The following is a 25,916-nucleotide window of genomic DNA, read 5'->3' on the forward strand; positions in this document are numbered from 1 at the left end:
GCCCTGGTCCGGGAAGATCCCACATGTCAGGGAGCAGCTAAGCCTGTGCGCCACGACTACTGAGCCTGTGCTCTAGAGCCCGCGAGCCACAACTTCTGAGCCCGCACGCCACAACTGCTGAAGCCTGCGTGCCTAGAGCCTGTGCTCTGCAACAAGAGAAGCCACCGCAATGAGAAGCCCGCGCACCGCAATGAAGAGTAGGCCCCGCTCGCCGCAACTAGAGGACGCCCACGTGCAGCAACGAAGACCCAACGCAGCCAAAGATAAATTTAAAAAATAGCAGTGAGTAGCCAAGGTTATATAAACCAACTGAACTAATTTCTTTGGCTTACATATTAAATATATATTAAATATATTAAAGTCTAAGCTCACTTAAAGTCTGTCTGTAATGAAATCTAGAGCTAGAAGTATAACTCTTATGTTCTAGATGGTGAATCTCAGAGACAAAATACAAGTATTTACAATATATCACGCACAGAGTCCAATCCCAAGGTTGATTCACGTCACTGGCTTCTCTCTCATCCTGTGTTCCATCCTCATCCTTTCCTTGACCTCCTACCTGACATCTCTGTGTCCCTCCACCAGTCATCTATCACCTCTCAGTCCATCCTTGTAAGTCTTCACTCCTTTAACCACATCCTTCAACATCTCCAATTTTCCTATTCTCAGCCAACACTTCTCGATGGCTCTTCCTCTTTTTACTGATTTCCTGCATGCTATTAAGACCCTGGGCTTCTAAGCATCTTTACAGGCTTGTCAGAAGTGATTCCAGTTCATCAAGAAAAAAAACAGGTGTCCTAGCATTAACCATAAGCTTTCTGAGACTAAAAGGAGCCAAGTTCCAAGTTTAAACGTAGTGCAAAAAAAGACGGCAAAACAGGTAATGATTCCCCAAGAAGCAATACATGGTCATATCTCCTAACACAGTTAGTCTGGCTCCTAGGTTTATAATTCTCAGCCTGGCCAGGTCAAAGATTCTTTAAGCACGACTTAATAATCTGCCAAGAAAGCACAGCCCCAGGATTAAGTGGGAAGTTCAGCAAGAGGATTTAGTGACTGGCTTCTAAACAAATCAATTATGGAAAAGGAAAGATTTGTAGTGGGTAAACCTGACAGAGCCCACCTTCACTAAGCGATCAAGGTTGCCATCACTGGGAGCATGTCATGAACTGTTACGTGCCTCTGATATGATGTAATAAGGGCACTTACCTCTGTGGTATTCTTTCCGCAAATCCATAACCCTAGTCTAATCACAAGAAAACATCAGAAAACCCAAATTGATGGGAGTTCTACAAAATATCTAACTAGTACATCTCAAAACTGTCATGGTCATGAAAAACAAGGAAAAACTGAGAAACTGTTAAAGATTGGAAGAAATGAAGGAGACGTGACAACCAAAGGTAACTGGGACTAAAAAAAGACATTAGTGGAAACACCGGTGTAGTCCTAATAAAATCTGTAGTTTTGAAAAATAGTAATGTACCTATGCTAATTTTTAGTTTGCACACATGCTCCATGGTTGTGTAAGACGTTAACATCAGAGATAGCTGGGTGGAGGGAATATGGGAATTCCCTACTACCTTTGCAATTCTTCTGTTAAGTATTTAAAAAAAAAAAAAAAAAAGTTCAGCAAGAGAAGTGCTGAGAGGAAATGGAGATCAAAGGATCCCAAAGTGGAAGGTGTAGGTCTTGGCCCTGCTGTTAGTGGTTGTGCAATTTTACACAAATTGCTGTACCCTACTAAGTCTCTATTTCCTCACCAGTAAAATGTGCTTGATAATAGCTACCTTATAATTTGTGAGATTAAAGGTTGTATTAGGGATTTCCCTGGTGGCACAGTGGTTAAGAATCTGCCTGCCAATGCAGGGGACACGGGTTCAAGTCCTGGTCCGGGAAGATCCCACATGCCGCGGAGCAACTAAGCCCGCAAGCCACAACTACTGAGCCCTCCCGCCACAACTACTGAAGCCCGCCTGCCTAGAGCCCATGCTCCGCAACAAAGAGAAGCCACCGCAGTGAGAAGCCCACGCACCGCAACGAAGAGTAGCCCCCGCTCGCCACAACTAGAGAAAGTCCGCACTGCAACGAAGACCCAATGCAGCCAATAAATAAATAAAAATAAAAATAAAGGTTGTATTAGTCCAGTCAGGAAAACAAACCACACCAGGTATTTTAACAGAGAATTTAATCGAACTGGTTAAACAGGCACCGGAGAACCAAAACACAAAAAGGGGACACCGAGCTGACACAGAGTCACCTCAGGAAGCGGCAACAACCCCTGGGGCTGAGGGAATCAAGGGGAGAGGTGGGGGCTATCAGCCTAGAGGCCCCCTGCGGGTGGGACTCTGGTCTCTGGGTACCACCCTTTCTCTTCCTCCAGCCCTGCAGACCCTCTGGCGCCCTCTGTTGGCAGAGCCTGGAAATGGAGAAACCTGGCCGAAGAGTCCCTGCCCCAGCATTACCCAGCCCAGGTTAGAGGGTGGCTTGGGGCTGGGAGACAACAGCTGAACTGTTAACTGTGAAACAACTTTGTAGACTGTAAATGTTACCCACTGGTACTTATTATTTTCATTACTTCTATTAAGTGCCTGAGCTAACTCTCCCTCTTTTTTTTTTTTTTTTTTTTGCCACGCCACGCATCTTGCGGGGATCTCAGTTCCCCGACCAGGGGGTCGCACCCGTGACCCCTGCAGTGGAAGCACGGAGTCTTAACCACTGGACCCCCAGGGAAGCCCTCTCCCCTTCTTTCTTTAAAAAATATTTAACAGTATGGATTAACAGAGGATATGCACCTTTGGTGTTAAAAGCATTTAAATTTTTAATAAATGGAAAATATGGGATGACATTCTATTCTATAATTATAGCAACCTTTACCGCAAAGCTCGCTTTGTCAGAGCTGTCTTCTAAAGATAAAGCGTATGCCTGATTCATTTCTGTCATAGTCAGGGCTACTATTTTAGTTGAGTCAAATAAGTGTGTTCCTCAGGGATGCTATTTACATGTAACCAGGCTATTTGACCCAGAAGTCTTTGACTTTTATAGACTTTTGTAAGAACACTTTCATTACAATTTAAGGCCATTATGCATCTCTTTAAAAGCTGAAAAAGTTAACCAAATTTTTCTTTGAAATGCAACGCCAATACATATAGTTTCCCGTAAGCTGGGGCGGACCCTGACAACAGGAAACAGAGGTGAGAGTGTGCACACTTAGTTTCAGTAGGTTTCAAAGAAATGTCGAGGAACTTCCTACAACACAGATGCTTTAGTTTCACTGTTGAAAACCGCAGCAGTTCTTTGTGCCCTGGTTTGTTAAGAAACACAGCCTTAAACAACAAACCAAAAGTTCAAGCAGTACTTTCCAAGTCAGCAAAACTTATGTCACAAAGTAAAGTTCCTTTCTCAGAGCTTCTGGAAGCTCTGTCTACACTTAATTTATCACTTCCCTCTTTGTGTGTATATCGTGTCTGAGCTTCCTGCGAGATTATAAGCTTGAGGGCAAAGTCTAGGTTAGAGATATCTTTGTATCACCCAGAGTGATTAGACCAGCACACATAAAAGATAAAACTAGGTATGTGTAGACTGCATATATGAATAAGGTCTTCAGAAGAGCACAGCGTGTGCCCATGGTGACCATCTGGGTTGTGCATATTTGCCCTGAACGGCAGGTTGGCACAATTAATACTCACAAAATAACTAAACAACAGATTGCCATGTGTTTTTTGTTTTTTATTTTATTACCTTTTTATTGAAGCGTAGTTGATTTACAATGCTGTGCCAATCTCTGTACAGCAGAGTGACTCCGTTTTATGCATATAGACAATCGTGTTTTAATATTCTTTTCCATTATAGTTTTTCCCTGCTGCTGGGGTACTAGGATTGACCCCTCTGGCTGAGGGCTGCTGATGCAGAAGCAATGCTGACCCGCCCCCTGCCCCCCCACCCGCTACTGCCACGTGCACACACGGCATCTGGGGCACACGTCCACCGCCTCTTGTTGGTACATGGCCATAAGCAGGGGCTCCCTGGGCCACATGGACACCAGGCCACAGAGAGCACTGGCATGTCTGTGAACCACTCCTTCTTTCCAAGACATTCCTTTTTTTTTTTTTTTTAAAGTCAGGTTTATCGAGGTGTAATTTACAGCCAGTAAAATTCACCCATTTTAGTGTACAGTTCTATGAATTTTGACAAACGCATACAGCTCTGTAACCACCATTGTAATCAAGGTATAGCACACTTCCATCCCCCCACAACGTTCCTTCATTCCCTTCTGCAGCCAACCCCTCCCTGCACCCAGCAGTGCCTAGCAACCATTCATCTGTTTCCCATCCCTACAGTTTTGTCCTTTCCAGAATGACAAGACACATTCTTTCCATGCTTAAATAAAATAGCCAAAGGCCTCACTGAACTCTGCACAGATCACCGTATGTTCAGCTGCCCTATGAGCCCCTCGTGTATATCTGGAGGGGAGAACACAGGGTCTGATGGGTGCAAAGGGCGGCAACATTCAGTGCAGCGTGGATGGCTTCACAAACTCTACAGAGCGCAGGAGGCGTCTTCGTGAGCTGTGAAGCAGCTCTTCTACATCCAAAGACAAAGACCTCTTATTTTAAACTGTCTCTCTATGGAATATCCGGGTTCCTTCCTCCATGATCGTATGGTACAAGACACAACCAGATTTCCTTCTGGTTTGGTTGAGCTTTTGGTATTAAAAGAAAACATAAATTACTGTAGCTGAAATAGAATATAGATTAATAAGAAAATTCTGTTAAGCTAAAAAGCTTGAGTTCCAGTAGAATGTCCTTCCAGCCTATCAGATTTGGCTTGACCGCACAGTGAGTTATTTTGTGCCTAGCAAAATACTGAACTTTTACTGAATTCTTTAACAATCACTCAAGAGCTTCCTACACAACTTCAGGCTAACATGAAGCGGAGTACAAAGAACGTATAAATGCAAAAAAAGGGACAATTTCGAGTTCCCTGGCAAATCGAGAGCGAGGGAAATTGCAAATTACCTTCTAGCACAATACAAGGTCACATTACAGCTTTTTTTTTTAATTTAAAATTTTTACGCACAGAAAATCCTTGCCCTATAATTTCAAAGCCCCAATTATACTGCTTACTCATTCCCTCTCTACTCTATGTAATAAATTATTTTATATTATATCTTATATTTCATATTAGATATATAAGGGGTTAGCTATCAAATTTTGAGATGTATAGGGCTTCCCTAGTGGCGCAGCGGTTAAGAATCGCCTGCCAATGCAGGGGACGCAGGTTCGAGCCCTGGCCCGGGAAGATCCCACATGCCGTGGGGCAACTAAGCCCATGTGCCACAACTACTGAGCCTGTGCTCTAGAGCTCGAGCGCCACAACTACTGAGCCCGCATGCCACAACTACTGAAGCCCGTGCGCCTAGAGCCCATGCTCTGCAACAAGAGAAGCCACCGCAATAAGAAGCCCACGCACTACAATGAAGAGTAGCCCCCGCTCACCGCAACTAAAGCCCGCGTGCAGCAATAAAGACCCGATGCAGCCAAAAACAAAAATAAATAAATTTATTAAAAAATTTGAGATGTAGTTTGAAGAAATGATAGAGAATTTAAAGTCAAACAGTGCTTCCCAGCTCCCATCAGCACAGATTTGAAAATGTGAAGAAATGAATGCAAAGGTTTAGGACAGACCTCCCAGCGCCCACAACAGATTAAACACTTGTACTGACTTCTGCTCCCTCTGAATTCCCACTGAAATGACAGCAAAGGGATTGAAAGAGAAGAAAAAAAAGTCTAAAACCACAAGAACAGAGAGAATGGGAGAGGAAATAAATAATTGGAAGCTGTATCACACACAGACAAGTGGAAGCTGATTTAGGAGAACAGAAAAGGCTGAAATTCGAAACGGTAGAAACATATTTATGCCTAGAATCCCAGAAAGGCTTAGGAATTGGAGGCAGCAGGTCGTCATAAAAGCGGGGTACACTGAGGTTTGAAAGAGGAGACTAGGAAGGTCTGAATGAAGAGCATTTCGACTCTGAGATCTTTTCCCAGACGCCAGGTGGCCAGGAGGCCACCTGTCCCCTCTCTAAGAGAAGACGTTTATCAGTCAGAGGATTTGACAGTCCCAGGGACACCGGGCACAACCAAGGGCAAGGGAGCTCTTTGAAAACACGGGCCTAAGTCAAGGTCTCCATACGGAGGCTTGCTGAGACCACACAGCCCCTTCCCCGCTCATCTCCTGGAACCCAGCCGTCAGACTTTCAACCCCTTCTCCTCTGTCCCCCACCCCCAGGCTGGACATGAGTGGATTCTTCACTGGAGAAACTAGTTACCGTCGCCTGATTTATGACAAAGGCGATCCTGCAGTGCCGTGAGAAATGATGGATGGTCTTTTCCACGGTCGGTGCTGGGTCAATTTAAACAAAAGAAAAAGGAGGAAAAGAACCTTGGTCCCTACTTCACAGCACACCCCAAAATCAATTCCAGATGGATGACAAGCCTAAGTGTGAAAGGTTAAACAAAGCTATTAGAGGAAAATCAGAGCATCTTCATGACTTTGGTATTTGAAAGATTTCTTAAATAGGATACAAAAAGTGCTACCATATAAGAAAAAACTGATAAATTGGACTATATTAACATTTAGAACTTCTGTTCAACTAAAGATACTGGGAAGAGAGTGAAAAGGCATAAGCTTCGAAGTTGCTAAGAGACTAGATCTTAAATGTTCTCACCACAAAAAAGAGATAATAATTACGGGCCCTGATGCTGGTGTTAGCTAACACGTTGGCAGTAATCATATTGCAATATATAAATTTATCAAATCAACACACTGTACACCTCACACTAACACAATGTTCTACGTCAATTATATCTCAATAAAAATAAATTAATTAGTATTCGTTTTTCATTTCTGGCTACGCTGTGCGGCTTGTGGGATCTCAGCTCCCCAACCAGGGATTGAACCCGGGCCACAGCAGCGAAAGCACTGAGTCCTAAGCACTGGTCCGCCAGGGAACCCCATAAATAAATGATTTTTAAAAAGAGAGAGTAAAAAGCAAGCAGAGCCTAGGAGAAGATATTTGCAATGTATTTACCTGAGAAAGGACTCATGTTTTACTTATTATTTCCTCACTAAGAAAGAAAAAGCAGCTCAGCTAAGAGAAGAGATTTGAACTGACACTTCGCAAAGGAGGGATCCAAACGGCCAATAAATATATGTAAAGGTGCTCAACCTCATGAGTCATCAGGAAAATGGAAGTTAATTCTGCACTCCCACCAGAAGGGCTGTGATGAAAAAGATGGAAAATACGAGGTGCTGCGGACTCCAAACACTCCGGATAGGAGTACAATTAGTATCGTTGCTTTGGAAAACTGCTTGGCAGTATCTTCTACAGTATGCTGTGCGCCCCAGCAATGCCAGCTGTGGGCGCACTCCTACAAATACGCGTACACGTGCCGAACAAAATACACACAATATTGCGTTCGTTCGGGTAGTGAGTACGTTCGTTGTTCAATAAAGTCCTTCGTGAACATGAACACTGTCTCAGTTTCACTTAAAACCGAACGAGCTTTTTGGCCAACCCAATAGAATGTTCGCGACAGCACGGCAAGGGGTACAAAAGGCCAGCCCCCTGTCCTCGAGATGGGGGGAGTCTGTGGTGCAGGCTGTACTCCAGAGCTTTCCCGAAGGGCCAGGCAGGAGCGAGTCTGTGCCAAGACCACACTGCTGCTTAGTTTTGCTCCCCTGCCCCGTCTGGCTTCCGTTACGCCCCTTCTCCAAAGAGCACTTCTTCAATAAAGAGTTTTCACAACAATCTCCAGTGCAGGTTTGCTTCCAGAGTCTGCCTTAGACCAGGTGGCATCAGAAGTTGCCTACGGAAGTGGATTCAGCAGGTGGAATTCTGGGGGTGGGTTGCTTACCAGCCAGCTGGCAACGTGGACCCATCAGTGGGGTGACGGCCCCTGGGGTGCTGTAGTAGTGCGACCTGTGGCTGGGGACGCACTGACTGCTTTAACGTCTCTGGTACAGGAGGTGCAGAAGAAACGGTCACGAGAAGGACTGTGGAACTGGGTGGCTGTTGTTAAGAGCTGTCTGCCCAGTGAAAACGGAAAAAGACAGTCTCGGATACAACAACCAGCTACTGGAAGCCAAGTATGACAGTCAGCCAGCCTAAAGACACTTACCTCCCTCGGGCTCAGGACCTGACGCTTAGCGGTGGCAGCTCTAAGAAGGCTGAACTCAGCCCAGGCAAGTCTCCTACGTCAAAGTCAGGGCCCTGTTGGAAAGGGTGAACTCTAAGGCCTGAGATGGGGATGTCTGTATCTATTTACTTGAGAACTGTGAACCCCAGATTCTCTGGGCCCGCAAAGTGGAAAATAGAGGAATCCCCCTTGCTTGAAGACCACGGCAGCAGTCTCGAACAAGACAAGCCTCTTACAGGACACTGCTGGCCCTACAATGGACTGCCCCCATCTTCCTCCTGGCTGCATCACTCACTCGGGGCCAGCTGGGCCGGCTAAGAGAGGAGGGGTTATTATTCCAAACATCCCAGGGGACCGGGTGGACGCACGTGTTGGCAGGAGCTGGAAGGATGTGTGGGTCCTCAGGGTGCTGGTCATGGGTGTGGCCTACAGAGCAGAATAGAGCAGAATGAGGAGGAGCTGCTGACCCGAGGACATCCTCTCATGACTCAAAATTAACACCCTGGCCAAGGCCTGGGTCTCATAGGTGCTGGGGGAGGGGGCCTCTTAGGAGCCTGGAAGAGCAATGGACCACACTAAGTGATTCCAGAACTGGCACAGACATCTTTGGAAGCAAAGACCAAAAGGTTTGGAGGAGCCGGCACGCTAGAATGGGTTTGGCACATAAAGCAGGGAAACCCATGAGCTGGCCGTACCCTTTGGGAGGGCCCGGGAGATACAGTCTGAGTACCAAAGCCTAGACTCTGCCTCTTACGTTGGTTACCAGCACTGATTCTGCCTCACGGATCAGGGCCCTCTTCGTTATTCCGGCTGCAACCTGAGATCAGACCTCATCAGATCTCATCTGGACAACCGTAATAATAATAATCTCTTAATTGATTTTCTACATTGTCGTCTGAGTGAGCTTTCAAAATGTATATTAAATGACTCCCAGTTTATACCCCATGAATGGTTCCCCGTGCCTATGGGATAAACGTCCAAAGTTTGCAGGAAGGCACACAAGGCCCCTTGGTCTAGGCCGGGATGCACAGCCTTATCTCTTGCTGTGTCTCCCCTGCACCCTCTGGACCCTATACTTTAATTTTATTGAATCATCTGTAGAGCAGAGCTGTCACCTTGGTTAGACGCTTCTGTGCCTTTGCTCTTCGGGCCCTCCTCCAACTCGTGCATATGTCCTGGTTATAAAGTAAGTTCCTTCAGGCAGGGATTTCATTTTATCTTTGTATCTCTAGTGTTGAACATGAGCCTGGAGGATGATAGGGGTTCAGTCAAATGAACCCCTATGAAGGAATGACTGAATGAGTCAACCAATCAATGATTTGTGTAATGGTGGGGGGGGAGAGCAACGCGGTCATGGCCTCATGATTATCGAAGAAAACTATCTTCTCAACTAGGACAGAAAGCAAATTATGATAAGAACGGAGAAGAAACTGTTTCCTTCTCCTTCTCTCCTTTGTTCTCCCAGTGCATAATTTTATAATCCAAATTGATTCTGAAATTCTTATATCGGGAAGGTAATCCACTAGGTCAACAGCTACTAAACACTGTTCTTGTTCCTCATCATCTCCAGCAAAGTTTCTTCTCCAGAGAATTTTTTTTACTTTCTCTCATAATTTCAGGCTACATTACAACCCCTTTCTATAGCTCTAATCCATAAAACTATACCCTGAAGCCTACACACCAGACACACAGAACCATGATCCCTGTCTTATATCCCTAAGCAATGCAGTAGATCTAATATGCAGTTAAGAAAGGAGCAATTAAAAAAAAAAAAGAAATCTGGGACTTCCCTGGTGGTGCAGTGGTTAAGACTCCGTGCTCCCAATGTAGGGGGCCCAGGTTCGATCCCTGGTCCAGGAACTAGATCCCACATGCATGCCACAGCTAAGAGTTCCCATGTCACAACTAAGACCCAACACAGCCAAAAATAAATAAATTAAATAAATAATTTTTTTAAAATTATGAATATTTATTCCCTAGTTTAGCTCTTTATAATCTGGGTTTTCTTTTACTCTCAGGTTGTTAAAAGCAGGCCACATCCACACCTAATCTGACGTTTCTAAAGCTGAACCATCGCGGCCTGACACCCAAAGGCTGACGCTCCATCCCTCTCCATGCTTATTCTGATGTTTTTCTCATTTTCCACAAGCCCGTAACCACTCAGCAGACCACACCCTTCTTGCAGTTCATTAAAAAAAAAATTAAAACCATTATTCTATGAATTTCCTTAATTTTCCTACCTCTATATATTTTATTTCCTTCCTGTGCTCAGCAGTAATCCCTTCTCTATTTTTAGAAAAAATTTAAATGCTTTTAATTAAAAAGTGAAACCATGTTCACTGGGGAAAATTCAAACAACATAGAAGAATATGAAGGAAGTACCTCCTCTCACTGACGCACCCCCAAGAGTTACCCCATCACAGGTTAAGATGCATTGTGCTCATGTATTTTTATGCACCTGTAAATATCAACATAAATGTACACATATATTTTTATACACTGTTACTTTTATCAGAAATGAAACCAGGGACTTCCCTGGTGGCGTGGTGGTTAAGATTTCGAGCTCCCAATGCAAGGGGCCCGGGTTCAATCCCTGGTCAGGGAATTAGATCCCACATGCATGCCGCAACTAAGAGTTCACATGCCACAACTAAGGAGCCAGTGAGCCATAACTAAGGAGGCTGCCTGCAGAAACTAAGACCCAGTGCAACCAAATAAATAAATATTAAAAAAATAAAATAAAGAAATGAAACCAGACTCTACATTATATATAGGAACTTGGTTTTTTTTTGGTAAACGATGTGGTCATAGATATATTTTCACCTCAGTGGATACAGCTCTACTTTATTTTTGGCTGAATACCAGTTCATAGTATAGACACACTACAATTTATTTAACAATTCCTGCCTGACGTGTGGAAAACCCACACACATCTGGCGTCAAAAGTGAATCAGGAGGGAATTCCCTGGTGGCCCAGTGGTTAAGAATCTGCCTGCCAATGCAGGGGACACAGGTTTGGAACCTGGTCTGGGAAGATCCCACATGCCGTGGAGCAACTAAGCCCGTGTGCCGCAACTACTGAGCCTGTGCTCTAGAGCCCGTGAGCCGCAACTACTAAGCCCGCGTGCCACAACTACTGAAGCCTGTGCTCTGCAACAAGAGAAGCCACCGCAGTGAGAAGCCTGCGCACTGCAACGAAGAGTAGCCCCTGCTCACCACAACTAGAGAAAGCCCACATGCAGCAACAAAGCCCGCATGCAGCAACGAAGAGTAGCCCCTGCTCACCACAACTAGAGAAAGCCCGCATACAGCCAAAAATAAATAAATAAATAAATAAATAAATAAAAAGTGAATCGGAAAAAAAAAAAAGTGAATCAGGGGACTTCCCTGGTGGCACAGTGGTTAAAAACCGCCTGCCAATGTATGGGACATGGGTTTGAGCCCTGGTCTGGGAAGATCCCACGTGCCGTGGAGCAACTAAGCCAGTGCTCCACAACTATTGAGCCCGCGTGCCACAACTACTGAAGCCCGTGCACCTAGAGCCCGTGCTCCACAACAAGAGAAGCCACTGAAAGGAGAAGTCTGTGCACCACAGTGAAGAGTAGCCCCCGCTCGCCACAACTAGAGAAAGCCGGAGCATAGCTAACGAAGACCCAACACAGTCAAAAATAAAATAAATAAAAATTAATTAATTAATTAATTAAGTTTAAATATGTGAATCAGCATTGCAGTAGAATACTGAGAGCAGAGGAAACACAGGAGTATGTTTTTCCTTTACATGGACACTCAGAGAAGTGAAATAGCTGGGCCACAGCTGAAAATTTACTAAATATTGCCAAACTGAATGCCCAAAACAAAAACAGTTGTAGTACAATTATAATGGAAGGAAGAAGGAAAGAAGATAGCAGACAAAAGGCAAAAAATCCAATCTAATACACACACACACACACACACACACACACTCACTCGGAAAAGAGGCCCACTCCTTCCATGGACTTCACATTGTGCTATGGACTCATGTCCCCCTCCCCCATTCATACGTTGAAGTCCAACCTCCAATGTGACTATATTTGGAGATGGGGCTTTTGGGAGGTAATTAGGGTTAGATAAGGTCATAAGGGTGGGCCCCTCAAGATGGGATTAGTGGCTTTATAAGAACAGAAATAGAGATATCAGTCTCTCTCTTTTTTTCTCTTTTTGGCCACACCGTGCGGCTTGCAGGATCTCAGCTCCCCAATCAGGGATTGAACCCAGGTCACGGTAGTGAAAGCCCGGAATCCTAACCACTAGGCAACCAGGGAACTCCCAGTCTCTTTCTGCCATGTGAGGACACAGTAAGAAGGCAGTCATTGCAAGCCAGGAAGAGGGCCTTCACCAGCAACCCAGTCTTCCAGCACCTCGATCTTGGATTTCTCAGCCTCCAGAACTGTGAGAAGTGAGTATGTGTTGTTTAAGCCACCCAGCCTGTGGTATTTTGTTACGGCAGCCTGGGCAGATGAATACAGGCTCCAAGGCAGTAGATACTGGGGTACTTGTGACCAACCGGTCTGGTTACACTGGGGCCTGGGCACAAACCAACCTGCAGACAAAACCCGTGCAGAGCATCCCATTTAAGTGGTAGCTGCCCCCAGGGGCTCCTCCTCCGTGTCCTCTGACTCAACTTCTCCCCTTCCCTCAACTCACACTGCCCACAACTTTTGAATCTGCACCATCCTTATTTTTTTTTTTTTTTTGCTGTATGTGGGCCTCTCACTGTTGTGGCCTCTCCCGTTGCGGAGCACAGGCTCCAGACGCGCAGGCTCAGCAGCCATGGCTCACGGGCCCAGCCGCTCCGCAGCATATGGGATCTTCCCAGACCGAGGCACGAACTCATGTCCCCTGCATCGGCAGGCGGACTCTCAACCACTGCACCACCAGGGAAATCCACCATCCTTATTTTTTAATGCCGCTATCCTAGTTCAGGTACTTTTCATTCTTAACTAAAACTACGACCTCTTAACTGGTCTCTTTAATCTCCTCCCTTTCTGATCCACTCTACACTGTGAGTTGATTTAAAGAGCTAACTTTCTAAAATGGAAATCAAATCACAAGAGTTGTCATTATTTGAATTCTGAAAATATTCCAGCAAGATGGATATTTTTTTAAACTTTTTTAAAAAAATTTTTGGCTGCACCATGTGGCTTGTGGGATCTTAGTTCCCTGACCAGGGATTGAACCCAGGCCTGCAGCAGTGAGAGCGTGGAGTCCTAACCACTGGACCCCCGGGGAATTCCCAAGATGGGTTTTTTGTTGTTGTTTTTTTTTTTGCGGTACATGGGCCTCTCACTGTCATGGCCTCTCCCGTTGCGGAGCACAGGCTCCGGACGCGCAGGCTCAGTGGCCATGGTTCCCGGGCCCAGCCGCTCCACGGCATGTGGGATCTTCCCGGACCGGGGCACGAACCCGTGTCCCCTGCATCGGCAGGCGGACTCTCAACCACTGCGCCACCAGGGAAGCCCCAAGATGGGTATTTTTATAGATGGGGAAACAGAGGCTCAGTGATGGCCAATACCTTAACCTACACCACAAAGCTAGTCAATGGCAAAGCCACTCATGACTACGACCTTCTCTACTGCCATAGGAAAGGATAAGCTTCTCAGTACAATATTCACAGCCCTTCGAACACGGGCCCAGTTTGTCTTTCCAACCTCATCTCCCACCAACATCCCTCACGATCCAGTCCTTACAGACTACTTGCCATTCTGGAAGCCCGATGTGCACTTCTGCATCTTTGTGCTTCCTTGCAGTGCTTGTTAATTCTGCCTTAATGACCTTCCCAGTCTCCACCCAGGAAGTCCTGCTCATCACTCCAGGTTCCAGGACTCCTCTCTCAGAGCCAGTTCCCTGGGCGGAGGGCATCCCCACTCCCCTGCGCTTTCAGATTACTCTGGCCCTGTCTCTCTCGGAGAACTTACCACGACCCATCACAGTCAGGGGCAATCTGCCCACCCCACTCCACCAGAGCTCCTCAGGGCAGGAGCCAAGTCCTTCTCACCTTTGCATTCCCCGTTGTGAGCAAAATATATGACTCACAGATATTTACTGAATGAATAAACGGCACCATGGCTAACACAAAGCTGTGTAAAATCCTGCTTCATAAATGGATATATCGCCAAGTTCCTTTAACTAGCTTGCTCTCCCTGCCCATATGTGAATAAAAGGGTTCAGTGTATGGCAACTGGATTTAAGCACAACTTTGGGGTACATCTCTATGAGAGGAAGAAGGAAAGCCCACCTCTGTGCGCCTTGGTTCTTAACACCAGCTGTGCAGCCTGGCTGTAGGGAGCGTGAGGAAGAAGCGACAAAACACACAAGAGGTTGTGGAGTATTAGGGGCCCAACGAAAACTCAGCTGCTTCCTCTCAGATGACAGGAGAGATCTGAACTCCGGAGAGTCAAGAGAACACTTGATATCTGACAATCCTAAGGTCACTAAGCCTCCAGATAATTTAGAGTTTTAGCAGTAATTTACCTCAACAAACTAAGATCTAATGCAATAAAGGACCAAAAACATCAGCACCAGCTCTTCTGCCACCTAAGAAAGGGAGGAATGGCCTTGACTCAACTGTGATGTACAAACACAACCATCTTATCTCCTCTATATAGGGACCAGGGCAGAAAGCCCTTCAGAAGCCCTGTTCACTACTTAAGACAGTTGCTTAAAAACCAGTGGGTATTCTCTCCACCCAGAACTATCAGTCACTGCAGAAATAACCAACCTGAAAGCCTAGTGAGTGCAGCTAACATGGCTCCACACCTCTTTGCATCCAGCAGTTGCAATGCATTTTTCAAGCATGACATTCCTATAAAGTCAGAACTGCCTCCACTTTACAAGTGGGTAATTTGAGAGCCTGAGTGATGGACTTGCCAAGGTTGCAAAGAGTTTAAGGTACGTAAAACTTCCAATCTTGATTCCAACCTCGCTTCAACCATCCTTCTACATATACACACACTCTGGTTCTTTAAATCTGACCTGAAGACTTGATAATACCTTTGACTTTGATGGATCATCCTAAGTGGGAGATCAGCTCCAGTAAAAACTACAGGCTGAGCGATAACTGAATGGTACTCATCTTAGTCTGATCGTTCAGAAATGACAGGAAAAACAAGACCCAGAAGCCAGGAAGTCTATGGCATTTATAATTTAATCTAATAATGTATTTCAACATATTTTGTCCCCATCTCTCTGGAAAGAGGTGCTGTTCCTGCCTGAAGCTGCTGGATGGCTTTATAAGGCTGTTTGCTTTCCTCTGCAACCTGACGCCCATTTACCGACACCGAGATACGTTACTAGAGAGTAGAGGTCAGCTCTGCAGAACTCAAGCGACCAGTCAACCTTCAATCGATGGGCCTTCCCCTAAACAAGCTGACCTGCGGTAACGGCAAACTCCCCAGGTCAAGTCAGCAGGTGGAATTACACACCAGCTATGGACTCTGTCAAGAGGCACACAGGAGAACATGTCATGGCCATGCTGGCTACTTTCGGATGGTTGTCTCTCCATATCTCACAAACCTCACTTGATGATCTACTTAGACAGACTCACAGACAGGACACGCGCAGGGGTCCTGAGTGCACCTCACCTGACCAGCAGGAAAGGGCAGAGGACCCCAGGCTCTGGAGCTGGACTGCTGGGATCAAATCCTGATTTAGTCACTTCCAGGCTTTGCGATCTTTGTTTCAATTCTTTGTGTCTCTTTGTTCTTCATCTGTCAAATCAGGACCCTACTCGTTGGGGTGAGAACACAACGAGAGAACACGTACGGAGAGCTTAGCACAACCGGGCCTGGCAAACAGTAAGTGTTCAATAAATGTTAGCTATTATTATTATCAACTAAGAAAGGGGGAAAGCAAAGGGAAATGTGCTACATTTCTTCTGTTTTCTCTGCTTCTACCTCCCTCTTTGAAGTGACCCTGATTTCCTTCCTTAACATGAAATCATGATGTCTTTTGAGAACATTTGCTCTGTGCAACATGAAGCAGAGTTCATGATTACTTCATAAAAACAACAACAGAACGGCCAGTGTTGATACTCCTTTGGGAGAGCGCCTGCAAGTGAAGGTCAAGTCTGCTCTCCTGTGCTCCTGGAAGAGCTCATTCATTCACAGGCTCACAGAGAAGTGTAAACAAGGCGGTTAAGCTTTGCGAAGGTTCGTTAGCTGGCAGAAACCTCAAAATGAACCTAAAGAAGTGTTCCCTTGTTTTAAAATCATCTTTGGGACTTCTCTGGTGGCGCAGTGGTTAAGAATCCGCCTGCCAATGCAGGCGACACGGGTTCGAGCCCTGGTCCGGGAAGATCCCACATGCCGCAGAGCAGCTAAGCCCGTGCGCCACAACCACTGAGCCTGCGCTCTAGAGCCCCTGAGCCACAACTACTGAAGCCTGCGTGCCTAGAGCCCGAGCTCTGCAACAAGAGAAGCCACCGCAGTGAGACGCCCACATACCACAACGAAGAGCAGCCCCCGCTCACCGTCACGAGAGAAAGACCTCGTGCAGCAACAAAGACCCAAAGCAGCCAAAACTAAATAAATAACATAATCTTTATGGCCTGAAAAGGTGAAAAAACAAAACAACTACACTTTTTTAAAGTACATGAACTATTCTGACAACAGAGGAAAGAAAAAAGGGAGGAAGAAATGGACACAAACGTCAAGTCCATGTGAGAAGAAAGGGCATTTTTCCAGGCATAAGCTGACTCTCAGTGAATGAGGAAGAGTACTTATCTGGCTCCATCAGAAAAAGAAGATCTTTCCACTCTAATGGCTAAGGTAGTAGCAGCAAAATCAGAGAACAGACATTTGGTAAGTGTGAGCTGTCAGAAGTGAATCTGAAGCAGAAAGGACTTGGTATTTTCTAAAGTACTACTGGACTAAGAATTAGAAGGTGTTGAAGAGGGGGACTGTCACCCCAGATAGAAAGGAAGAAAACAATGAAAACCATCACCACCAACAACAACGTTTTTCAATTAAAGCTCCAGATGGAAGATCATCACCAGATTAACCTTCCTAAAAAGCAAACAAACAAACAAACAAAATAATTTCTCCAGGGCACTTATCTGCCTAAAAACCTTCAGTGTTCCCCAGAGCCTACAGGAGAGAGTGGAAAACGTCTGGAGGTAATGGAGTCCCCACCTACCTTTCCAATCTTGTTTCGCCATCAGGAAAGGTCCACTCCCGCCAGACTGGCTTCCTTATTTGTTCCAGGGGAGGAACAAACCATGCTCATTTCAGCTTTGTATCCCCAGCACCTATCACAGTACCTGGTACACAGTAGTTTCTCAGTAAATGGTTGCCCATTCAACAGAAACGTGAATGCTTTCAGGCCTGTGCTCTGCACCTCACTCCCGGGAAGCCCCTTTCCCACCCGCCTTGTGAAAACCCAGCCATCCTCCAAGGCCTTGTTCTCCACACCGGCACCGAAGTATCTGCCCTTGCCACTCCCCTCCCCCACTCCCTATTCCTACAGAACCCCATCCCTTCAGACCCTGGGTGCTACTGAAACATTTCCCGTTCCTATGTTTTGTCTGCCCCACTAAACTAGGAGTTTCTGGAGAAATGCAGGATATTTTGAAGCAATGAGAAGCAGTGGAAAGGTTATGGATCTCTGGCTAGGCAGATCTAGTTATGTGACTTTGGGAAAACTTTCTGTAAAGCACTTCGAACAGGGCCCAGAACATAGTAGGCACTTCATAAAGGCTATTACCGCTGTTCATCTTTCGGAACCTCAGTTTTCTCGCAACCTCACTTCTCTCGCTTACAAAATGGGACTGATAATAAATCCTCTGTCAGGTGGGTCTTTGTGAAGATTAGGAATAATGCCTGAGAAGTCTCTAGGGCCTTCCTTAGCACACAGCAGCCACTCAATAGCCATATGGAAGCTATGATTACAACGCCTCAGGCTGGGTGCAGAGAAAGTGCTCCCTAAACGTTTATGGAATGAGTTGAATGAATGGAGAGAGAGACAGTCTGATAGCAGGTCAGATATCAAGGGGAGCTTTCTGAGTCATTCATTCAACAGATCTTTATTAAGGGCTTATCGTAATGTCCCAGGCTTTGTCCTGGGTGCTGGGATGCAGCAGTCGGACAGCTCTTGCCCTGTGAAATGTACCTTCTGATGGGGAAGGCAGATACTAAACAGGAGGAGACAGAGAAATAAAAGCGCTTATATGGTATTAAGTGCTATGAAGAGGAACGAAAAGCAAGGTGAGGGCAAGCTAGGGGCTGGGCAAGGGCAGTCCTCAGAGGTGGCATTTAGGCAGAGCTTCAGATCCCTAGGAGAGCTGGGGTTTGTGAGCTGTCCTCGCCCTCAGGCAGACTCTGTACTTTTCCACGGGGCGGCCTCGAGTGCCAGGAGACCCTGATGCCTCAAAGAGGCTGCGGTCTGGCTCCCAGGGCCCCTCTCAACTCAGACCAAGCTACAAACACTGCTGAACCAGCAATTACAAACTTATTTTGACAAGACCATTTGACTTGGGCCACTTAGCCCCGCGTGGATGTAAACGGATTACAATCATACCGCAACTGGTCTGTTCCCCAGAAAGTTCAGATCGCTGTTCTCTCCAAACAGGTAGCCTTCGGGATGAGTTGAATCAAACTTCTCTCCTCCCATAATGAAGTGGCTGGCAAAATAGCTTCCTAGAGGGCGAGAGACAGAGAAATCAAACAGAAACCAGTCAAATTAAGCCAAGCGAAAAAGCTGATGCGGAAAAAAAAAAAAAAAAGGTTAACCCTTCAACAAACAATTAGAGCAGCTTCTAACCCTAGGAAAATGTTCTTCTCTTGATTGGGGATAATGGCACAAAACAAACAAAATCATAGCAGTGAGAACCCAAGATACCAAATATAAAACAGATCACCGTATTCCTTGTGACATTCTTAATTGAATCTTTACCATGATCTGCCTATGATACCATGAAGCAAAAGACCAGAAGGCCCCACAATGCACATGAACATATAATGTATGAACATATCTATGTTATATGTATGTTAATGAACATATATATGTGTTTTGTTCCTGATTTTTTTCCTTACACTGGAAGCGGTTATTCTTTGCTCTCCACCTCTTCAGGAATCTTAACTGCAGGTATCAGCATGCATACACACATACGTTTCTTTGCCTAGCATAAGCCAGCTCATACCTATACACAGAAGTCTCAGCACCTACCTACCTATGTGTATACGTCCATAACCCTCCACAGTGAAGGCTCTTTGTTTTTCATATTTGTTTCAACATGATTGTTTAATAGGAAAATACAAATTTAAATAATACTGCCCCAGGCTTTACCTACCAACTACCACATAGATTATGTAGCTTAATTGGACAGGTTTAGTGCTATGAAAGATACAGACACATACACAAACCCTAGTCTCAAATTCATTAGCAGTGCTGATGGCCAAGGTTACAGGGACATCAGTCACACAGGCTCTCTTTGCCCCACCTTGACCAGCCAGGAGGCAGGGCTATTTTCAACTCTACACTAACCAGATGCGATCAGCAGTCAGGGTCAGAATCCCCATCTGCCTTATCCAGATAGAAGGAAGAACCGTGCCAGGACCTGATGGCACTAAGTCACCAAGGGAGGCTTAGGTAACACCGCACATTCCATCTGGGAACACTTTCCAAATCTGATGATTAAACGAATGCTTTTCACAGAACGGATAAACAACAAGGTCCTACTGCATAGCAAAGGGACTATATTCAATATCCTGTAATAAACCACAGTGGAAAAGAATAGAAAAAGGAATGTATGTATATGTATAATTGAGTCACTTTGCTGTACAGCAGAAATGAACACTTTGTAAATCAACTATACTTCAATTAAAAAATGCTTTTTTTTAAAAAATAGATCTTTATTGGAGTATAATTGCTTCACAATACTGTTAGTTTCTGTTGCACAACAAAACGAATCAGCCATATGCATACACGTGTCCCCACATCCCCTCCCTCTGGAGCCTCCCTCCCACCCTCCCTATCCCACCCCTCTAGGTCATCACAAAGCACAGAGCAGATCTCCCTGTGCTATGCGGCTGCTTCCCACCAGCCAACTATTTTGCATTCAGTAGTGTATATATGTCAATGCTACTCTCACCCCAAGTCCTCAAGTCCATTCTCTATGCCTACCTCTTTATTCCTGCCCTGCAACTAGGTTCATCAGTACCATTTTTTTTTTTTTTTAGATTCCATCTATATGTGTTAGCATACAGTATTTTTTTTTTCTCTTTCTGACTTACTTCACTCTGTATGACATACTCTAGGTCCATCCACCTCACTACAAATAACTCACTTTCATTTCTTTTTATGGCTGAGTAATATTCCATTGTATATATGTGCCACATCTTCTTTATCCATTCATCTGTTGATGGACACTTAGGTTGGTTCCATGTCCTGGCTATTGTAAACAGTGCTGCAATGAACATTGTGGTACATGACTCTGTTTGAATTACGGTTTTCTCTGGGTATACGCCCAGTAGTGGGGTTGATGGGTCATATGGTAGTTCTATTTTTAGTTTTTTAAGGAACCTCCATACTGTTCTCCATAGTGGCTGTATCAATTTACGTTCCTGCCAACAGTGCAGAAGGGTTCCCTTTTCACCACACCCCTTCCAGCAAAAAAAAATGCTTCTTAAGCCACATTTCTATAATCTAATTCCCCCACAAAGGCAAGCTGTTCAAAGTGAACGACTCCTACCATAACATACTTTATCGATGCTCTCATACACCCCAGTTCTTAGATTAATACAAAGAACTGATGAATCGGCAGAAGTCTTCTTTACGTGTTATACGGCTCGGGTAAGTGTTTCAATGTTTTAGGTATACAGCAAACTCTAAAAAAAAATGAGATTCAGCACTTTCAGCCTGTGAAGAAGCCACAGCGAGGAAGACAGAGAAGAATGTTCTAACAGAAGAACGGAACCAAATGTTCATTTTTTGGGTTTTCTACACATGGAGCTGCTTTAGTCTAGAAACACTTATTAAACAAAACCACGTGGATAAAATCACTCGCCACAAAGTGAGGCAGTTCTTTCATTAAATAACAGGCAGGAAAACATTATTTGAAAGTAACAGCTGCCAAAACCAAAGCAATCACTGAGGAACCCTTGAAAGTTACCCATCAGAACGAAAACACACAGGGCAGCCATCTGCAGTGATACAACAGTGCGATTCATCATTTAGGAAAGCTTAGTTATCAATTATTTATGTCTAGCACTTACTAGCCCTATTTTCCACGTGCATAATTTATAGAGAGGGGAGGTGCCTCGTTGCCATAAGCAGAGGCAGCCATCTCAAAGAATCTGTCATTTACTGTTGAACCTTAGTAAAATATATTTTTTATACATTAGACATTATACATTTATTACACATTAGGTGACATTAGAAAAGGGAAAGATGTTTACATTGATGGATGGATGGCTTGCCCAAATCATGAATAAAGAACCGGGAGAAGCAGGTTTGGTGTCTGTGGTACAGGTTGAGTTCAATGTGGGACATGTTGAGTTTCCAGTACCTGGGAGCAGTCAGGTGAGGGATGTGGGGACAATGAAATCCACGGAGATTTGATCCTAGCAAGAGAAGAGCACTAATGGCTTCAGGGTTAAAGTGTTAAAGATGACAGTGTTCTAGTGGAAATGCCATTTTCGGGGGGAGCTGTGACATTAAAAGAAATTATCCAGAAAGCAGTGCAGAGCTAACTGTAGCCTTGCCTGGCATTAGAAATCAAGAGCACACATATACCAAGACCTAAAATTAAGGTCAATAATCCACACATGAAAAGGGGATTTTTCATTTCAGGAGAAGCGTCAATGCCAAGTTCCTGGGAAAAGCTGATCTTCCTTGGTGCACTTATCATCAGGTAAAAGGAAAATTAAACTTAAGACAACCGAAATTTTGTTTTTTCCTCTTTTTGAAATGCACCTCGCTAATAACCCCAGTTAGACTAGAGAGAGAGCAAACTTGCTATCTGCAGCCTAGCTAAAGCATTCTGCCTGTTTGCCCAGGCTGCCCAGAGGTGTGGATCAGGGCACAGTGACCGAGAGCGGCCGCATCAGCAGATGGGAACACCAAACACACTAACAATCCTTGAAAAAAAATGCCTTCTGGACAATTTGCACACGTTTTTGCTTCTTAGTGTGAACTACGCTCTAAAATCAGAAACGGTAGGGGAAAAAGAACTGCCCTAAAACACTTCTTTGCCTATTTGCTAATGGTAAAATACACACATGACTAGAAGATAACCTGCAAGCTTTCCATTATTAGCTGGCTATAATTTCTTAAACAAATTATATTTAAAACAAAAGGTATGAGTGGGAGGGGAAAAGGGGAATTAGTGTTTAATGGGTACAGAGTTTGTTTTGCAAGAAGAAAAAGTGCTAGAGATTTTAACACTAATGAACTGTACACTTGAAAATGGTTAAGATGGTAAGTTTACTGTTATGTATTTTTAACCACAATAAAAATAAATATCAAGAAAAAAAAAACAACCATAACGTATGGCCCAGAATGACCAGTGCTAATACAATATTTTTTCAGTATTTTAAAAAAAGTATTAAAGAAAATAAGGCATCTAGACAAACAAAAATCAAATTACTTACAAGGGAAGAAAATTACACTAGTACTGTTCTTCCAGATCAGCACTGAACAAAGATATGCTAACACAGGACTTCCCTGGAGGTCAAATAGTTAAGACTCCACGCTTCCACTGTAGGGGGAGTGGGTTCAATCCCTGGTCCCGGAACTAAGATCCCATATGCCGCGTGGCGTGGCCAAAAATATATATATGTATACCATGAGCCGTAAATGCAAGCCACATATGTAATTTTAAATTATCTAATAGCCACATTTTTAAAAAGTAAAAATAAGCAAAATTAATTTGAATATATTGTATTTATCCCAATGTTGGATATTCCAATATCACAATAGATCCAAAATATTATTTCAATAGGTAATCAATATAAAAACTTTTAAGGAGTTATTCACATTCTTTTTTCAACTATCCACGAAGAAAAATACAACTATTTGTTACTCAGCAAGAGAACAAAGAGAAATATCTTAGAATTCACTAACTTAAATAATTTACCCAGTGAATTAAGATATTAGGGCATATTCCTAACATCACAATGAAATTCAGTGTTGCTCAGTGAATTCCAGAATTTATGTCTGTCCCAGTGAGATATTCGGACATTTGCCACCAAACCACTATGTATTACCACATCACGCAATAAAGGGTAGTTAAACCTCCTTCCCGTCTTTCTACAACTCTGTATTTAAAGGGTTCCCTAAATGTTAACAAACAGAAACTCTAATTTTATTCTAATTTAAAATAACTTTTCTTTCCAAATCTATGATATTACTGAAATATGTTGGTCTACAGAAAAAGGGTTAGGGGAAAAAACCCAACTGTTTAGGCCTCTAGGTAATAGCAATTTATTTATTGTCATGGCATGATTCCAAATCAAAGATTTTAAGGTTTTTGAAACTTTATATTTTATAAAACTAACAAAATTCAAAGACGCTGCTGAGGAAGCAATAAAATTGTGATAATTTGTATAGAGTAAAAGATGAAGCAAAATATATTTTGGATTTTAGTCACTATCTCATGCTAATTGGGAGTTTTTTTTGTTTGTTTGTTTGTGTTTTTTTATGCGGTACGCGGGCCTCTCACTTGCTGTGGCCTCTCCCGTTGCGGAGCGCAGGTACCGGACGCGCAGGCTCAGTGGCCATGGCTCACGGGCCCAGCTGCTCCGCGGCATGTGGGATCCTCCCGGACCGGGGCACGAACCCGTATCCCCTGCATCGGCAGGCGGACTCTCAACCACTGCGCCACCAGGGAAGCCCCTAATTGGGAGTTTTTATTGCAAGATCTCTAATCAATCTTCCCTTCTTTTGGTATTTTTTTAAAAATTGAGGTCACAGTAAAATAAATTAGATATCCTGCCTATAAGTGAAAAATACTAATCTTCACCTATTTACTTTTGGACCAATGGAGTTATATCCTTGATTATTGTAGAAAATGGAATTGTACTTAAAAATAACTTCATACAAAATTAAAATATGGGAAAAAATTTAAAAAATAAATTTAAAAATTATGGAAAAACTGGCTATGGAAATCCTATTACGTTTTCATATATCTGAAAAATCTTCATCTACATGGCATTTCAATAACATACTTTAAGCTTAAGGTCACAAAAATAAAAGGAAAGTAACAAAATTGTATTTAAACATCTCTAACTGTTCAAGTCAATTCTAATGCTACAATGCTGCTTTTGTTATTCATGTTTTTCACTTATTTAAAAAAATTATAGGGACTTCCCTGGTGGTGCAATGGTTAAGAATCCACCTGCCAATGCAGGGGACAGGTGTTGGAGCCCTAGTCCGGGAAGATCCCACATGCCGCGGAGCAACTAAGCCCGTGCGCCACAACTACTGAGCCTGTGCTCTAGAGCCCTCGAGCCACAGCTACTGAGCCCACGTGCCACAACGACCGAAGCCTACGTGCCTAGAGCCCGTGCTCCACAACAAGAGAAGCCACTGCAATGAGAAGTTCACGCACCGCAACGAAGAGTAGCTCCTGCTCGCCACAACTAGAGAAAGCCCGTGCCCAGCAGCCACGACCCAACACAGCCAAAAATAAATTAAATAAACAAAATTTAAAAATTATATAAGTAATACCTGTCTTTGGCAAAAAAAAAAAACAACAAAGAAGTACGTAATTTAAAAAGTAATAATCCAACACTATGAAAGGTAACTCCATTATTAACAATCCGTTTGCAGCCTTCCAGATTTTCCTATACATATATAAACACATTCAGGTTTTCTGTTTTGCTTTATTTTGATATTTAACCTAATTGGGATATTACTGATATTGATCTGCATGTTGCTTTTTTCCCTAATGTACTGTAGGCATCGTTCCAGGTCTGTACTTATGGATTGACCTCATTGCCTCATTGTTCTTTTTTTTTTTTGACCCGTTCGCTCCGAGCAGCTTGCGGGATCTTAGTTCCCCAACCAGGGGCTGAACCCGGGCCTCGGCAGTGAAAGCACCAGAGTCCTAACCACTGGACCGCCAGGGAATTCCCGACCTCATTGTTCTTAATGACTACATAATAACCACCTCTTATTGAGGGCTTACTCTATACCAGTGCTGTACTAACAAGTATTATATAGGTTATCCCTCAAAATCCTATAAGGTGGGTGTTACTAATTTTTTTTCTTTTAATTTTACCAAAGAGGAATTGAATGCACAGACAGTTTAAGTACTTTGTCCAAGGTCACACAGCTAGTAAGAGGCAGTGTCAGGCCCCAAATCCAGCTATTTTTATTCCAGAGCCTGTGTGTACTCTTAACCATTACACTGTAATCCCAATGAGTGCCCACATTGAATTAACTGTTTCCCTACTGATAAACACTCCCTATTCTTTCTAGTTTATGTTGCTTGCCTGCTTTTTTTTTTTTTTTCTTTCTATTTGATTGTTTTTACATCTGGAATTTGTCCTCACGGACTGTATGGGATAAGAATTGTTTTTTTTCCAAATAGGAAATTTTACTAACACCATTTACTGACTATTCCATTTCCCCCACTAATTTGAAATGCTATTTTTGTCATGCTATATATACCTAGATCTGAATTCTATTCTATTCTGAACTAGGACAACATAGTTTTAACAACTGTAGCTTTACAGTATTTAC

The 25,916-nt window shown here is 43.9% G+C and overlaps 1 protein-coding gene across 4 annotated transcripts in view; it reads right to left on the reverse strand.

Moving 5' to 3' along the window:
- Nucleotides 1-25,916, reverse strand: part of RNF157 (ring finger protein 157) — an 80,148-nt gene that overhangs the window by 38,474 nt on the left and 15,758 nt on the right. For all 4 annotated transcript variants that reach the window (XM_060290477.1, XM_030837751.3, XM_060290478.1 and 1 more), the window contains exon 2: nucleotides 18,750-18,868. In XM_060290477.1, the coding sequence (XP_060146460.1) occupies nucleotides 18,750-18,868 (119 nt within the window). The remainder of the gene's footprint in view (nucleotides 1-18,749; nucleotides 18,869-25,916) is intronic.

The sequence above is a fragment of the Globicephala melas genome, chromosome 20 (genome assembly GCF_963455315.2).
Source record: "Globicephala melas chromosome 20, mGloMel1.2, whole genome shotgun sequence".
Lineage (NCBI taxonomy): Eukaryota > Metazoa > Chordata > Mammalia > Artiodactyla > Delphinidae > Globicephala > Globicephala melas.